The 17,244-nt window shown below is 39.5% G+C and overlaps 1 protein-coding gene across 3 annotated transcripts in view; it reads left to right on the forward strand.

Moving 5' to 3' along the window:
- Nucleotides 1-17,244, forward strand: part of LOC134800708 (RNA-binding protein fusilli) — a 133,522-nt gene that overhangs the window by 104,077 nt on the left and 12,201 nt on the right. For all 3 annotated transcript variants that reach the window (XM_063773214.1, XM_063773216.1, XM_063773217.1), the window contains exons 7-13: nucleotides 7,804-7,914; nucleotides 9,362-9,494; nucleotides 10,667-10,804; nucleotides 11,436-11,651; nucleotides 15,538-15,699; nucleotides 16,518-16,598; nucleotides 16,998-17,114. In XM_063773214.1, coding sequence (XP_063629284.1) covers nucleotides 7,804-7,914; nucleotides 9,362-9,494; nucleotides 10,667-10,804; nucleotides 11,436-11,651; nucleotides 15,538-15,699; nucleotides 16,518-16,598; nucleotides 16,998-17,114 — 958 coding nt within the window. The remainder of the gene's footprint in view (nucleotides 1-7,803; nucleotides 7,915-9,361; nucleotides 9,495-10,666; nucleotides 10,805-11,435; nucleotides 11,652-15,537; nucleotides 15,700-16,517; nucleotides 16,599-16,997; nucleotides 17,115-17,244) is intronic.

Here is a 17,244-nt window from a genome sequence, read left to right on the forward strand (position 1 = left end):
TCGAGTGTAATTTTTATTTATTGTACTCTAAGGTTAGATTTTTATGTTTAATGCTGATTTGAGGAACGTTCGTTTTTAAATTATTTTTCTGTCATTTAGCTAATTTCAGTGGCAATTATGTAAACAGTCTGATTGGTTATGATCAGCAAAACGGTATGAAACCATTGAGCAAACACCATCAGAATTTGTTTAACATTTTACAGTCTCTAAAATAAAAATGTCTAATGCCTATTAGTCAAGTAATAAAGTTGAGAATCGGTTAACACGTTAGATATGTTTTTTGTACGAATATTGATGACTTTCACATGGTGTTAACGACTGCCCTTTTTTTTGGTTTTGTTTTCACTTATGCTTAAAGTGTCTTGTCCCTTTTTTGTACCACCCGACTATTGAACTATTTAGTGATGCAACTACTTAAAAAACTTCTTATTCTAGCAAGATGGGTCAACCGGGACATATCTCATGCTAAAAGGGGGGGTTGCGTCAGGGGGATGGGTCACTAGTGTGCATAAAGCACCATACCCAAAGGTATCATACTACATTCATTGAATGCTTGGCTATAATTTGTTTTTCAAAAAACACTATTTGACCGAATCAAAATCCCGATTTCGTGTCGGGCGAATCATATCGGAGGATAAAGTGCGAAAACATTCATCAAAATGTACCTTTCGTTGACATTTATAAACATCATTAAGCATCACCTTATAAAAATGTTTGATTATTTGCCGTTGAAGATAGTGACAAAAAAACCCTTTAAGCACCGAGTATTCAGCCTTCGCTGTCTTATCCAATCTTATTATTTGAAAATAAATTTAGCTTATCTCTTTCAACCCTCAACCCCCCTAAATTTCCCCCTAAAATAAGAAACAAGCTGTTTTGACTTACCTATTCACAGTAACGTGGTAGTTAACATAAATGCTCAAAATTTTTGGTATCTACGTCAAACGGTCTTCGAGAAAAACGCATTTAGCAGATTTTCAACACCGAGGTGATCCCATAAGTGCTCCGTGAGCGAAGTTTTGTACGGAGCACTAAAAACAGCTGACCGTTACCAAAGAGAATGAGAAATAGAGAGTTTCTGTCATGGTAAATTTATGTTAACTACAGTACATTTACGGCCATCTTCCGATAGAAGATTAAAAGTGTTAGAATGCCATTTTATTATTCTTTCACTCACGTGTTAACTTGTTAAATATTAATATTAACGCCATCTAAAATCCAGGCTGAAGGTTATGGTGCCATCGCTCGAAAAGATTGTACCATACCTTTGGCCTACAGTCGAGTAGATGGCGTTAATATTAATATTTAACAAGTTAACACATATCAGTGAAAGAATAAGGGACAAAGTCAAATGGCGTTCTAACAATTTTAATCTTCTGTCGAAAGATGGCAGTAAATTTACAGTGGCTCCATAATTTACTTCGGTAATCCACTTTAATCTCTTTGCCATTACTTACCAAAGTTGACGTCATTGTTCACTCCATCTCTCAAATCCATAATGTTATTACAGCACGACGCGACTGGCGATTGTTCGCCATTGTTATGGACGACATTGGTAAACTTACAGGATTGTTCGCATAGTGCTTTCAAAACTGACGGCTTACAATCTTTTTGGTTCCCACTGCCTTAACCCTTAAGGGGCCCACTGATTAACAGTCCGCCGGACGGTATCGGCCTGTCAGTTGTTCGGAACTGTCAAAATTTTGTTCTAACTGACAGGCCGATACCGTCCGGCGGACTGTTAATCAGTGGGCCCCTTTAAATGCAAAGTGGTGTATTTATACATCACAACATAAACATTTAAACATAATTAATAGTAGATTGTTAACCAAGGGTTGAAAGGCACCCATTTCTGTCGAGGTAGTTTGGCGCTCGAACGCAGTGAGAGCGCCAATAGTCCGAGACGGAAATGGTGCCTTTCACCCGAGTTAAACACTCTACTTTTCATATCGAATGCGAGGAAACCAAAAAGACAAGGCAATTTCACAAAATCAGTAATTAAACTACCTAATAGACCTACGGCCATTATTTTTTCCTTAGGACTTACTTGCAATCGGAGACTTTACATGTGTGAAGAATATACTGCCCTCCTAAGCCGAATAGCGCTATCTGAAAAACAAATGATTTTAGAAATGGATCTTCTTTTGAGATAACGCTCCTTGGCTTAGCAGGGTAGAATAACCCCTAGCGAAAAACATATAGATTGCAATATTTACGAAAACACACATATTTTAACAAACTGGAGTAATTTTAAAATTATTTGTTCATTATAATATGAAAATCACCGGGATTGCCTCTTACTTTTTAATTTTTTACTTTTTCGTTCTAAAAGCCGTAACAGACTACCGGACCGCACCGCGACCTTGGTGCGCCGCACCACGTAATAACAGAATAAAAGTATTTTAAATAATTTAAATACTAAATAACAATTTAAAGAATAATATAAGCAATTTTTATCTTGTATTTTATTTTATTTTCATTAATATGGTGCTAAATAACTTTAAAAACCCATTTAATATCGTACAAACGTTGAACTGTGGCTGGATAAGATTCTGCCTTTGCTCATTTACGCAAGTGTAAGGTTTAAAAAAATATTTTTGGTGTATTCCTTTTGGTTCCCGCCATATGAAATCGAGTAAATACAATTCAACGAAAAAAATCAAGAATAATTTGTTTTTAACAATTTACTTACATCATTTTTTATAAAAAAAAGGATCAACGTGGGATTAGTAAAATTAAACAATTACCAATTGTTCCAGGCGAGGAAATAAAGACACTATTTTTCCATTTTGTTTCCACCCAGTTATTCGTGGGACGGGGACGCAGAGGAGTACACCACTTTTCTGCGCTAGAGCATAAACGTATCACTTTCTGCGCACCTTTAAGAACAACAACGACCCACTTTCAGAGCATGAGATATGAAAACAAATTTTATTTGTTCCTGTATATTGTTTCAATAGTAAAACTAATCCATTTTCTGAATTATTACATAAATTTACGCAGTATTTTAATGTATAAAAATTACATTTGTTTAAAGACGAAATGTCGGAAAACTTGGAAAAACCTGGAAGTTGATGATTTTTAGTATGTGATTTGAGGCAGATTGTTGCAGACACAAATAGTGTACCTTTATGATGGCAGTAGAATTTTTCCTAATATCCTTTACTAATAGTTATACATATATTTACAAAAATATGATTTATAGCCTATGCAACTTCTAACACTGATTTCGCAGTGAAAATCGATGATATATTTTTTGTACTATTTTTCCTAGAATCGGCAAACAATTTATGTGATACATATATTAATTTCGGGCAAAAATAAAATAAATCATGCATTTAAGGGTTAAAACTGAAACAGATGTCATCCTCAAACCGCCCTGAGGCCAATAAAAAGGTTTCCAATTCCATTCTATCTATGCACTTATATCGTGCATCTATTAACATTAGTATCTACAGTCAAGGGTGAAATGGCAGATCACAATCTAACTAATATTCGCCCTTCACACAACCTCTTTATCTAGTAAACATATTGATTTAATCGTCTACTCATTGAGAAATTGCATGTGCCTACTTAAACATGCTTAAACCGAGAAAATATATGACATATGGAATAGGTCACTAGTTTCGGACCAAGCTTACTCTGCACGCCATTTGATTTGATGACAAAGTGACTTCAGACATTACCACAGTAATGTCTGAAGACGATGACTTGATTATATTGCTTGATTCCTTGATTTCCTCACGGTTGGGTCCAGGGATGTTGCGGATGCAGATTTTTTGAAACCGCGGATGCGGATGCGGATATTTAAAGCCTCACATCCGCGGATGCGGATGTCAAGATTTGGTACTTAAAAAACGTCAAATATTTCATTTTTAGCATTTATTATTTAAAAAAAACGAAACCGCATCGATTTTATGCGGATGCGGATGCAGATGCGGATGTTGAAAATATTACGGATGTTCCGCGTATGCGGATGCGAATATTCGCAACATCCAGGGATGTTTCACCTACTCAGAATAGGAGAGGATCGGGCTGTCAAGAGGCCGATTTTGGGACGATCGACTGGGCTACCAGTCCGGTGGGTCGGCCCAGGTATCTCTGGGAAGACAGTGTGACGGCGGATCTGCTTCAGCTTCGCGTCAGTAACTGGCAGGAAGTTGCGCAGGATCAGGACAGGTGTTCTCGTTTCGGAGGCCAAGATTCTCTTTGGATCGCTGAGCCAAAATAGTTAGTTTGGTTAGTTAGATTTCCGCACGTCTCGCATCTCCGCCTCTGTGTAAGGCAGCCTTAAAGGATGACTCACGTTAGACCGGGCCGTGTCCGGGCCGGAGGTTCCGGCGCTTACTTTTCTATGACATGACAGGCGATCACGTAACGCTTTCCATAGAAAACGATGCGCCGGAAGCTCCGGCCCGAACACGGCCCGGTCTAACGTGAGTCATCCTTTAAGTGAATCTTAGAGTTTCAATAGAATAAAAGTCAGGTCTTAAGACTAGCAGCTATCTGTGCAGTTCTGACAGTATCAGTTACAACAGCTATATCTATAGAGGTCATCATAACAATTACATTACGTTAATCAAACTGTCGATTGTAGATATACTGGGTCAAGCAAATCTTGTCAGTAGCAAACGGCGGCAAATTTGAAAAATCGCGGGTTAGCAACACTGTGTTCGAATAATTCGAAAATCGCGTGTCATCTGTGTTTTATCTGTGGAATGTGGATCGTGAATGACAGCCATCATCTTGTTTGTTTACACTCTGAATCGTTTCTATTTCAAGAGATATTTCTGCTGTGTCACCATTAAATACCAATAAATAGGTATATTAAATAAGATTGTGCATGACCTTAAGCAAAGCTAAGGTGCCCACAATGCCTACAGTGCCAACTGCGAAATCTAATAAAATATTAAAATCCAGTAGGACATCTACCTGCGGAAGCAATGATTTTATCCATAGGGACATTCTTGTTTAACGGCATAGTCCGCTTCTAATTTTATTTTAGGATCTTCAAGTTTGTTAATCATTTTATCAATTTCAAACATTATAATACACATAATACAAAATATTAATAACAATTTCAAACATTTTCAATAAACTGCGAGTGACAATTTGAAATGACGCACGTAGGGCGCGCTCAGCGGAAAAAAAGTTTTGGTTTGATGTACATTGCTGCTTTTCTTAGCGCAATACTACTCTTTGAGTGTGGTCCTACTTTAGTTTGCTTTACATTGCTACTGACAAGATTTGCTTGACCCACTATAGTACAGTAGGTTCCCTAACATACGTATCCACTTTTCTATACGTACAGATTGTATGGCGACTATGTATGGGTACTTAAGGGCCGATACAGACGGACTGCAATTTGTATGGGAACTGCACGGCAACTGCAACGTCGGACTGTCCGTGTGTGAGGAATGAATGTATAAATACATCGCGGTAACGGATGATCGTTACAAGTCCTTATCAATAACGAGCTGATAATCTTGCCCCCATTACACGATAACTAGTGGTTGTCAAGTGTTACAAGTGTCTTGTACTTACACCGTGGGCCCTGAGAAACGACAGATTATATTAAATATTATGAACTAACTAGCGACCGGGCCCGGCTTCGCACGGGTTAACAAATTATACACAAACCTTCCTCAAGAATCACCTATCGATAGGTGAAAACCGCATGAAAATCCGTTCAGTAGTTTTTGAGTTTATCGCGATCAATACAAACACAGACGTACATGTCATCATGAAACTTAAGTCGTTGTCAATAGAGGTGACAGCAGGGTGTCATCTATTGGGCATTAGCATGTCGAGCACTATGTAGTACCACCACCTTAGTGATAGGTATTTCACATTTTAATAAATATCGATATTTTCTATTGTCAAAATGGAAAGTTTCTTTATTACTAAATTTTTATTACCTTTCAACTATTTGAAAAGTTTCCCCAACTTACTTGTGTGTACTAACAAACCATCTTAAAAATTAAATGTTATTCCCCTCCACCTTTTCCTACACGTATGATACCTAATATTTGTTTGACTACACGCCAATAGGTATGAAAATGATGTAAGAATGCACGTAATGTCGCTGTTCAGTTATTTTGTCATTGTCGTAATATAGGCATTTAGAACTATTCAATTGTGTGTCTTCACGGTCAAGATAATATGTGACGTTATCTATGAAAAGGGACCTTATTGCCGATGGCGCTTACGCCATTGTTAATGATGCTCCGATATAAATACAATGTCGCGCGACGCTGTGTGGCGTAAGCGCCATCGATAATAAGGATCCTTTTCATAGATAATGCCCCATATACTAGTAGTATAATTGTAGTAGTAGTAACAATACTACCTAAATATTACACACCGCTCGCCGTCGGCACTTCGGCAGAGTGTTTATCCATACACCCTAGAACTTTGAACGCGCACTGTGCGTTTTTAGGGTTCCGTACCCAAAGGGTAAAACGGTCCGGCTCCCATCCGATGTTTTTAGGGATAGGGGTTTTATAGGAGTATAGGATTCTTCAAAGCAGGAGAGTACAGCTTTTTAAAGAGTTGGTAACGCGCATGTAACACCCCTGGAGTTGCAGGCGGCCAACCGCTTACCATCTGGTGGGCCGTATGCTTGTTTGCTGAATCTACCCAAGTTTTATTATGTTGTATGTTGAACAAGGTACCTACATAAACGAATTTCGATAACGTAAAAGACTTGTATATTGATAAGAAAATCGGTGCCAAGTAGGTATAATTTAACTTCGCTGAAAGTGTGTTGATTTTGTAATCCAATCGATCAGTAATCGGTCGTTGTCAATTTTTATCGATAAGAGTACCTAATGATGACATAAATGTTAAGTTGAAGATTAAAGAATGATGAAATGTAAAGTAGGTATGTAAGTTGGTACATATGTTCTGTTTTTAAGGAAAAAGATAACGGCTGTCAAGAAAACGTTAATACAGATGTTAGTGCATATTTTGTTTGCCATCGTATTTTCACAGAAACGCACGAATGTGTCAAGCTATTTCAGTTAGTCGCAATACAATAAGTACTGAGGTTGACTGAAGTTGCATGACAATTATACGAACGTTTCCGAGAAAATACGACGGCAAACAATTATGCACACACATCTACACATCATCTACATCTTTTTTTGTACTGCTACTAGCGACCCGCCCCCGGCTTCGCACGGGTTAACAAATTATACACCTAAACCTTCCTCAAGAATCACTCTATTGACAGGTGAAAACCGCATGAAAATCTGTTCAGTAGTTGTTGAGTTAATTGCGAACAAAAAAAAAAACACAAAAAGACAGACGCAGCGCGGGACTTTGTTTTATGAGGTGTAATGATAAAAAATTGCGCCAGTTACTGAAAGAGACACCTGTACGACTACGCATGAGCTTACCACTGACGTGACATTGTCAATTTCTATACATCTCGCTCGCACTAATATGATGTAGTACGAGCGAGAAGCATATAAAGTAAGTTAAGCACACGCTAGCGAATATGTCAGTGTCACATGTTCTCATGGTCTATGTTTCGCCAGTTGGCTGTGAAAGCTAGTTAGGGTTCCGTACCCAAAGGGTAAAAACGGGACCCTATTACTAAGACTCCACTGTCTGTCTATCCATCTGTCTGTAACCAAGCTGTATCTCATGAACCGTGATAGCTAGTCGGTTGAAATTTTCACAGATGATGTATTTCTGTTGCCGCTGTAACAACAAATACTAAAAAGTACGGAACCCTCGGTGGGCGAGTCCGACTCGCACTCGGCCGGTATTTTGTTTAACAACATGTTTTTGTTCCAGTTCAAAAGACGATGAGATCGACGGTAACTGCATAGTGCGCGCGCGGGGCCTGCCCTGGCAGTCTTCGGACCAGGACATCGCCAAATTCTTCCGAGGACTCAATGTGGCCAAGTAAGTACAGTCAGCTGCAGAAAGTGAACCCCCCTCCCCTGCATAGAAGTTTGTATGCCAAGGTGCTAAGCGAATAGTATTGCTGACTGTACACGTTAAATTTAAGGCGAAGAACCCACTTAGCGGTAATTTTGTATCACGGAAGAAACTTTATTACATAAAATATGTACATAACACATAGAGAATGCAGTAAATGTCTACAAAGGCGAACTTATTCCTTTAAGGGATCTCTTCCAGCTAACCTTTAATAGGCGGTGTAGGTAATCTGCCTACACCGGACACACGGCGCCGCTGCACCGCGCGGAACGGCTACGTTGGTTCTTCGTCTATTCACGTATGCTGGTGTGGATTTTTTTACGAGAATTTTGACAGTTCAATACAAATCCGCCCGGGCCGGGACCGGGCTGGACCTTCCGGCGCTTCTTTTTCTATGGAAAGCACCAAGTGATCACCGATCAGTCGTCATAGAAAATGTCATGTCAGACGCCTCGGCCCGGTCTAGCGTGAGTCATCATTTATACCTCGAATGTAGTAACTGACGACAGGGACACAGGAATACGTAGAAGTGAGAAGGCGGACGACAGGCACGCCACTATACGTGAGACACGATGGAGATATCTCCATCTCACTATGTCTCTCATCTAGTCAAAAATCTCTCAACGATGGTTCGAAATAACTTCGAAAACTTTCATTTTGACTGTGACTATTATTTGAATGACGCAGTTAGAGGCAAAACCACTTTACAAATTGTACCAATTTGTTAGTTGGATCGCAGATTTTTGAGGGAGGTATGACTAAAAAAAAGTTATGCGTCTACCCTCAAAAAGGTTTTTTTACCGATTATTATTAACTATTTCTTTATTTCCTAAAAGCATACGATTCCTGCTAACGGACTGTGTAAGTATTCCCAGTAATATTAACGATTAATGAAACAGCTATCGAAATATTATTGTTTTTCCTTAAGCTGTATCGTTTACTGAGGGGTGCCAATAAAGAGTACCTATTCTATCTGTATATCTATTGTTGTACTTAAAAGCTTATTAGAGTTAGACCAAGAAAAGTCTGCAGAGATTTTGATAGCCCACGCAGTGCAAGTGCTATTTTAAACGTTAAACTTCTATAAAATTATGACGTATAAATAACACTTGCATTACGTGGGCTATCAAAATCGCTGCAGACTTTTCTTGGTCTAACTCTATACGAATAAATAGGGCCCAATTAACTATTAATCCAGAAAGTCGTGAGTTCAAATCTTGCTGGAAGCTATGAATTTTACATTTTTCCTGTAATTTATAAATTGAAATTTTCTTAGCAGAACTATAATTTATTTATTTATTTAATTATAATTGCTTACATATATGTACATATCAAGTCTTATGTGTCCTCGAACCTCAAAAACTGACTTGAATTAGAATCTACCACACCTAACTTTGTTTTTTATTTACAGGGGCGGAGTAGCGCTCTGCCTATCCCCCCAGGGCCGCCGGAACGGCGAGGCGCTGGTGCGTTTCGTGTCACAGGAGCACCGGGACATGGCGCTCAAGAGGCATAAACACCACATAGGCCCGCGGTACATCGAGGTGAGCCTTCACTGACAATATTGTGCCAATCTCGGACTGAGTGCTTTATATATACGGCCGCTTTCGACATTTAGCTTAGCTTTACTTCAGCGCATGTAGCTTTTAGCACAGAATAAGTAATAGTACTACCGTACAGAAAGGACACTTCCTACAAAACCGAAGTTTGACAGCGGTTCAGGGTCGAATCATGATATCCCTTTCATACTTATGTCACTATCCCTTTCGGCTATTTAGGGTTGTTGAAATTCAAGTTATTATCTTATCTGTCGTCGTGCACGCAAAGGGTCGTCAAGTTGTATCACTTGTATCAACTCTAATAATTGCTCGGAGCAATGCTGAGCCGAACGGAGACGAGTTTGCCCGAAGTCAGGAGTGTCTCCCCACTGTTTTTAGTATTGAGGTGCCGAAGGTGCCTGGTATTAAAGCGCGCGCAGCGCCCCACGACGTTGGGCTTCGCCCAACTCTTTTAGCATGAGGGCGCCTTCCCGACATCGGAGTGTGCGCAGGCATTGATGGTTACTTGCGCGAGAAATATGTTTGATTAAAGTAAAGCCGTTCATTTGCATTCGTAACACAATCATAAATATGTTATCTACCTACTAGTCACGCCTTTACTTTAAAACCGCGCAGATTGTGATCTTCCATATTACTAATACCCATTATTGGAACAACAGATGTTCTTGATGGTGTAGTTAAGACCACTTAGCCCCAAGATTACTAAATAGCAATCCTTGTTGTGACTGTCCTAAATTTAGCCTAATCTGGTGCTATGAGTAAACAATTTTAGGGCTGTCTGTGACAGATTGAAAGGTGCTTGGAGGTTTTTATTTTGCTCAACACGGACTTTCTAGTTTTCCTTGCAGCAAGAAGGCAGTGTTTATTTAAGGTAAATAATACAAACTTAATACTTAACTACCTTATAAAATGAAATAACTAAAATTAAACCTAACAAAAAAAATCCCTAACACACCTACCTTCAAAGCTAAGGTGCCCATCGCGCAGGCAGCATTCCCGCGCTGTATAGCGTTGGCAATCCTTTGCGCGAGAAAGCTGCCTGCGCGAGAGTCCCATGTTGCCTCATGTAACTCTCGTCATTCTCTAAAACCACGACTCAAAAGCAATCTTGTTTCTATCAAACCTTTAAAAGTAAGTGTTTTAATGAATGTGGTCAGGTGTACCGGGCGAGCGGCGAGGATTTCCTCTCGGTGGCGGGCGGTGCGACGTGCGAAGCTGCCGCGTTCCTCTCCCGCGGCGCGCAGGTCATCGTGCGCATGCGCGGGCTGCCCTACGACGCCACCCCTGCGCAAGTGGTCAGTATGCTTCTAGTCGCTTCTTATCTCCTGTACGGTTACCATCAGTTTGTCACTGACATAAACGCCGTCGAGAACGTAATTTACTTTCTATACATCCCGTTTGCACTAATATGCGAGTGCGAGCGAGATGTATAGAAAGTAAATTACGTTCTCGACGGCGTTTATGTCAGTGACAAACTGATGGTAACCGTACTGGTGATTTTTGCTGTGCACCGACAAACACCTGCCACTGAAAATGTCTGTATATTTCCGGGCCGATAAGCCAGTATGTAGTATCAATACATGTTTGACCGAGCGTTAGCAAAGCTCTCCATTTCGGCTTGGGCAAAAATGCTTTTGTATGTCCGGAGCACAGGGCCGTCTTTAACTATGCTGGGGCCCTTTGGCACATAAGAATTTGGGGCCCTTTTGGAAAGTAAAGAAAGCGAATCAAACTAACATTTTTCTACTATGATCTTCTATTTATTATGGGTAATCAAATATACTGTTACTGTCTGTCCTTCGGGGCCCCCTGAGGATGGGGGCCCCGTGTGCCCTTATGGTAAAGACGGTACTGGCCATACATTGAATTAGTTTTAAGCTCTGCTCGCGAGGTCCACCTCATCCGAACCATATACTTCTTTTCCAGCTCGACTTCTTCGCAACCGGCGACGACCCGGTCCAAGTGCTAGATGGCGCTGAAGGCGTCCTATTCGTCCGACGAGCCGACGGCCGCGCCACCGGAGATGCCTTCGTGCTGTTCTCTAAGGAGGAGGACTCGCCTAAAGCCCTGTCGCGGCATCGGAAGCTGATCGGACAGAGATATATTGAGCTGTTCCGGTCTACTACCGCTGAAGTTCAACAGGTACTTACTGAATATTGTCTTCGGTTACCGCGATAGTTACTCATGAAATAAAACTATTAACTATGTATATTGTTATTGAACTAGCCTTATGAAACAATTGGCCTTAAAATTTATAGTTTATGATGGTTCATTATTTTGTAAGTGGGTAGTTTTTGCACTGTGTAGTTTTTCTTCAGTCACCCGTTGACCACGAACGCTGTAAAGGATTCTAAAAGTCGGGATGTAGTATGAATTCAATATACGCGATATAATCCGTTTCAATAGCTTTATTTCATGAGTTACTTACTGTTTTCATGCTGCTCTAGGCGTTTTTCAGACACCGAAATACCTACAGTAGCGTAGACCAAGAAAAGTCTGTAGCGACTTTGATAACCCACGCAGTGCAAGTGTTACTTTAAACGTCAAACTTCTATGAAATTATGACGTATAAATAACACTTGCACTGCGTGGGCTATCAAAATAGCTGCAGACTTTTCTTGGTCTAACTCTATACTTACTACTATGGCTCCACTGTTGCCTATGGCGATGAAGGCGGTCCTTATAACAAGGAATTTGAAAAAATCTCCAAGTTGCAACCTACTAATATCAACTAATATTTATGAGGGCATGTTAAAATTTAGCACCTAAAACCTACAAAATGTTCATCCGTCGAGGCAAAGATAATTTGAATACACTCTATTCTCTTTGGTCGATGCGACGGCCGCGCCACCTGCGACGATTCTGTACTTCTAAACTTTAGGGTGTGAAATAATTTATGAAGCATCCCACTATCGCAATAGGGAGTATTACTGCAATGTTCTGCCGCCAGAGTGCAGCACTAATTTGTTTAGTAAACCATAGAGTAACTTATACATACTAAGCCTTAAACAGTTTTTTGACAAGTTTTCACTATGACATTGATGCACCAACGCGGTTTGTTTACAGGTGGCCTACCTTACCGCGAAACACGAAAATAGAATAAGCTAGAGTGATAGGCCGAAACTGCCAGAAACCGAACTTTCGATAGTTTCGATTGTCGTGTTTCGCGGTAGGCCAGGATGTGATTGACCTAGTGACGCATGATGTGTCATTGATGATGTCAATGAGGTTTGTTTACTGTATGTGCTAGTGGTGCCACCTACGCAAGAGCTTTGTCTAATATTCCCTTTTCACGACAGTAGTTTAGTGGCCCACTTGCATTGTTTCCTATATAAGATACTTATGGAAAACTTTCCTGTATAATATACTTGTTTAGTCATCGCTTCTCCGAAGCCACTCTCCAATCAAATCCAGAAGCCATTTAGGTGCTTACGATCAATCATAAAACGGTTTAATTGGTTCTTATCGGCCGTAGACACTTATTTTCATCATTTAACAATTCTCTTTGATTTAACTGACATTTGTATGTACTTACTGTAATACTAGGCACACTGTTTATTAGAGATTGGAACAAATTGAAATGTTTTTTAGTCAGTTCCTTCGGTCGTCTTTTAAAATTCGCTACTCGTTGCGAATTTCCTATTTTTCGCACTTGTATCGTAAATAACTATTATATACATTCACCTGTCCCGTTGTCTGTAATCAAATCTTGCAAGTTAAATTTGGCCCACTTTCCGGTTTCCGATGAAGCTGAAAATTTGCATACATATGTAAGTCGGGTGAGAATGCAATATTATGGTACCATCGAGCTGATCTGATGACGGAGACAGGAGTTTGCCAAGGGAACTCTGTAATAAGACAACGCAATCAAATTGTGTTTAGGGTTGTTAGAATTGTCTCGATGAGTGCCTGTGGATGAAAAACAACAACAGTCAGTGACAAAAGCTTGTACCAGAAATGTACCTTTCTGGTACCAGAAATGAAAAAATTCCAAAAATACTATTTACGAATAAAAATCGTTCTAGTGTAAAAAGTCATTATCATCATTATTCATAAGAGCCTGGCTCTTGTCGGTGGTAGTAATCGCCATTCCGTTCTTCTCTCTGCCACATTTTTTTTAGCTCCTGATACGTCACTACGTTGATTTTCTCTTTGGCCTGGTATAACGAGACGCACGTCTTCCTCTGCCTCTCTGTTTTTCTATTCTGTATAATAGTGTAAAAAAAAACCATCAAAAATAGCAAAACAACCATCACTTTCCTTGAATCAAACCCCAAGGTGTAGAATCTAAAACGGTGCTCTTATCGGTATGCAATTCTTTCGATAACGTATCGATAGGTATACTTAACGCTCGGGCACATGAACATAATGTTATCGAATACTAACACCGCTATATGCAGACGTGTAAATAATACATACAGTATGTGCTTCCTACGCAAGGGTTCATATAAGAAAATTATATTATTTAACTAGCAGATCGAACTGAATGGAGATCTTTTTGATGATTTGATCTCTCTAATTCAATTCTTGTATTGTAACTTAAAACATTTACTTAAGTTCCTGCTTGCACAAATATCATGAATTTTAATAAAGAATACTCAAGACTCGTATCATCTATTAAACATGTAACATACAAAAATGAAAACTGCACTCTTAATAAGTTTTTGGCAAAAATTTCATTTCTGGTACAAGCTTTTATCGCTGACTGTACTTTTCGACAGACAACTAATACTCATGGAGACAATTCTAAAAACCCCTAACATAATTAGGTTGCGTTGTTTCATCACAGAGTTCCTGTGGCAACCTCCTGTCTCTATCATCAGATCAGCTCGATGGTACCATAATATTGCATTGTCATCCGATTTATACATGCATGCAAAATTTCAGCTCAATCGGAAACCGGCAAGTGGATCAAATCTAACTTGCAAGATTTGATTACAGACAACGGGACAGGTGAAAGTAAATAAAAGCTTGTAATAATTAATTGACCCTAAGAACTCACTTTACTCGATCGATATACTAGGTACTTATATCTTATATACCTAAACCCCGTTTTTTTTCAGACTACAAACTTTATAATCTCAAAAGTAGTGGTAACTTTTTTCCTCCAAAATTAAATCTGAGTAAATATGTACGGAAATATAGTGTCGTTTACATATTATTGTACCACGATATTATATATCATAGGAACCCTAGCATTTCGGAAGAAAAAGATAATTACCACATAGTTCAATTTTTTTGGCATTAGAAAGAAGGTAAGCAATCTTGACATGTCTTTTAATTAAAAAAAGCCTTATAAAAATCAGTAACTATTGCTTATGAAAGCAGAATAATACAAATGATCGTATTAGATTCATATCGACTTATTTTTAAATCGTGTTTTTCAATTAAAAAACACATCAAGATTGTTTACCTTTTTTCTAATGCTAAAAAAACGAACTATACTTTTAGATTATAAAAATTCTAATCTTTAAAAAAACGGGGTACTCATAGAAGAGATAGATATAAGAAACAACTATTAATTACTTAAAAGTCTGATCAGAATCATTTTGTGTTGATAGCCAGCCAAAGAGAGACGGTAAGCATTTCTTGGTAGGTCATTAGGTCTGACACTATAAGGACTATTAAATAATAGGTAACTAAGTAAAAAATGTATCGTAACTAGTAAGGCCCAGTGCAGTGCATTACAAATTGGTGGCATTTCTTTTATTTCGTTGCTGTTTTAAACAAACGAAATTCGTCCCAAATTTTTACCAAATTCTCGCCTCTATCTAAAATAAATAATGGATAATTTTAATATGTTGGCCTTACGAGGTTATATATAAAAATGCTTTTTTAGCCAATATCAATCCTAATGTATCTGGCAAACACATTTAGTCACTAGAAAAAGGCGTGAAATTAAATTTTTCATTAGGATAACTCTTCGCGCCTACATTTTTTTAATATGCCGCCTTTTTCTACTGACGGAACTGGCTTGCCAAACTATGTATATAGATTTGATGATTAAGAAATTTATTTTATTGAACAGGTGCTGAACCGGTCGCTAGAGCCGCGCACGCCAGCCAGCACGCCGGCAGCGCCCGCGCCGGCCGAGGGCCTGCTGCCCGTGGCGCTGGTGCCGCAGCACGTCATCACCTCCGGCACCGCCAAGGACTGCGTCAGGCTCCGCGGCCTGCCTTATGAAGCGCAGGTAATGTCATCGCTTTCAACCGTTGGATAAAAAATTGGGATACCATATTTATTTAAAATTTAAATCAGGCAACAAGGCCCATACCTATACCTTATATACCTTACAGACTAACATACATATGTATTTCATAAACTTAAAACTAAACACTATTTAAGGGACAACACGGCAAGGCTCCGTTAGTTCGGCTGCTCTTGTGTCGGATTCGGCAGTTTGCTCCGGAACCTCCGAAACACGACACCCTAACTACTACGATACCTACGATATTATAACTGCTATCTGTGAAAACTTAATACTTATCCCCGCCACACTATGCTCCTCGCGCTGCCACGACTGCCCTCTCTGGCCACAATGCTCTACTCGCACATTTAATCCTAACGCTCCGCACTAGATATGTATTGCCGGTCCCTTGACTCGTGCCAAAAAACTCACAAAATAGGGATCGGTGGGTATGATGTGCGGCATGACGAGTATCGTTCCCACACTACGTCTGCTTACTTTCCTCGCTACTTCCCTTGCCAACAAGATGAGTGTGTGGCACGGATAATATGCTGGGGGTGGCGCTTTCAACCGTCGAAGCAGAGTAAGGTGGTGGTACTAGTGCTCGACATGCTAATGCCTAATAGATGACACCCTGCTGTCACCTCTATTGACAATGATTTAAGTTTCAAGATGACATGTACTGGGATCGCGTCGAGCACCAGTACCACCACCTTATATGGCATATACGATCTGCCTTATAAAACGCATTTAACGTCCTATCCTATTATCAATTTCTGATTCTGATATAATTCTTTCTGATTATAACATTTTGTTTGCAGGTTGAAAACATCCTAACTTTCTTGGATGAGTTTGCAAAGAATATCGTCGTCCAGGGCGTCCACATGGTTTATAATGCCCAGGTTAGTCCAGTTCGGAAGACCGTTGACCGTGTGTTTACTGATTCAAAACGTTTAGGGATGATTCATTCACGTTAGAACGGTCCGGGCCCATGCCGAGGTGTTTTTTATTTTCTATAGATAGCCGCGGTGATCAACTTTCTATAGAAAATGAAGTGCTGAGTGCTCTTACTCTATCCTTTATCCAAACGTAGGTATACCTCTTACTTACTCTTACTTTAAATTCCGCTAGGCCTCTTATTCTTTTTTAATTTCATATAGCTCTCTGCTATTTGAAATAAAATTTAATATCTTCAACAAAAAATTAGGATTTTAGGAGATTGTGTCATTTCATATAATACCTACAACCGTTTCACTAGACTTATAAAACTGAAAAACTGTTACAACCGTTTGTTTACCCAGGGTCACCCGAGCGGCGAAGCGTTCATCCAGATGGACAGCGAGACGAGCGCGTTCCTGTGCGCGCAGCAGAAGCACCACCGGTACATGACGTTCGGCAAGAAGCAGCGGTACATTGAGGTAATAATAAAGTCATACCGTTGTTAGAAAACGGTAATTAACGAAGTTATTTTTAGGGTAACTAGTAAATATTTTTTTATTTTTAGTTGTCACGGACTAGACATTTTTTTCAAGTCATTAAGATATTTGT

This window comes from Cydia splendana, chromosome 20, assembly GCF_910591565.1.
Source record: "Cydia splendana chromosome 20, ilCydSple1.2, whole genome shotgun sequence".
Taxonomy (NCBI): domain Eukaryota; kingdom Metazoa; phylum Arthropoda; class Insecta; order Lepidoptera; family Tortricidae; genus Cydia; species Cydia splendana.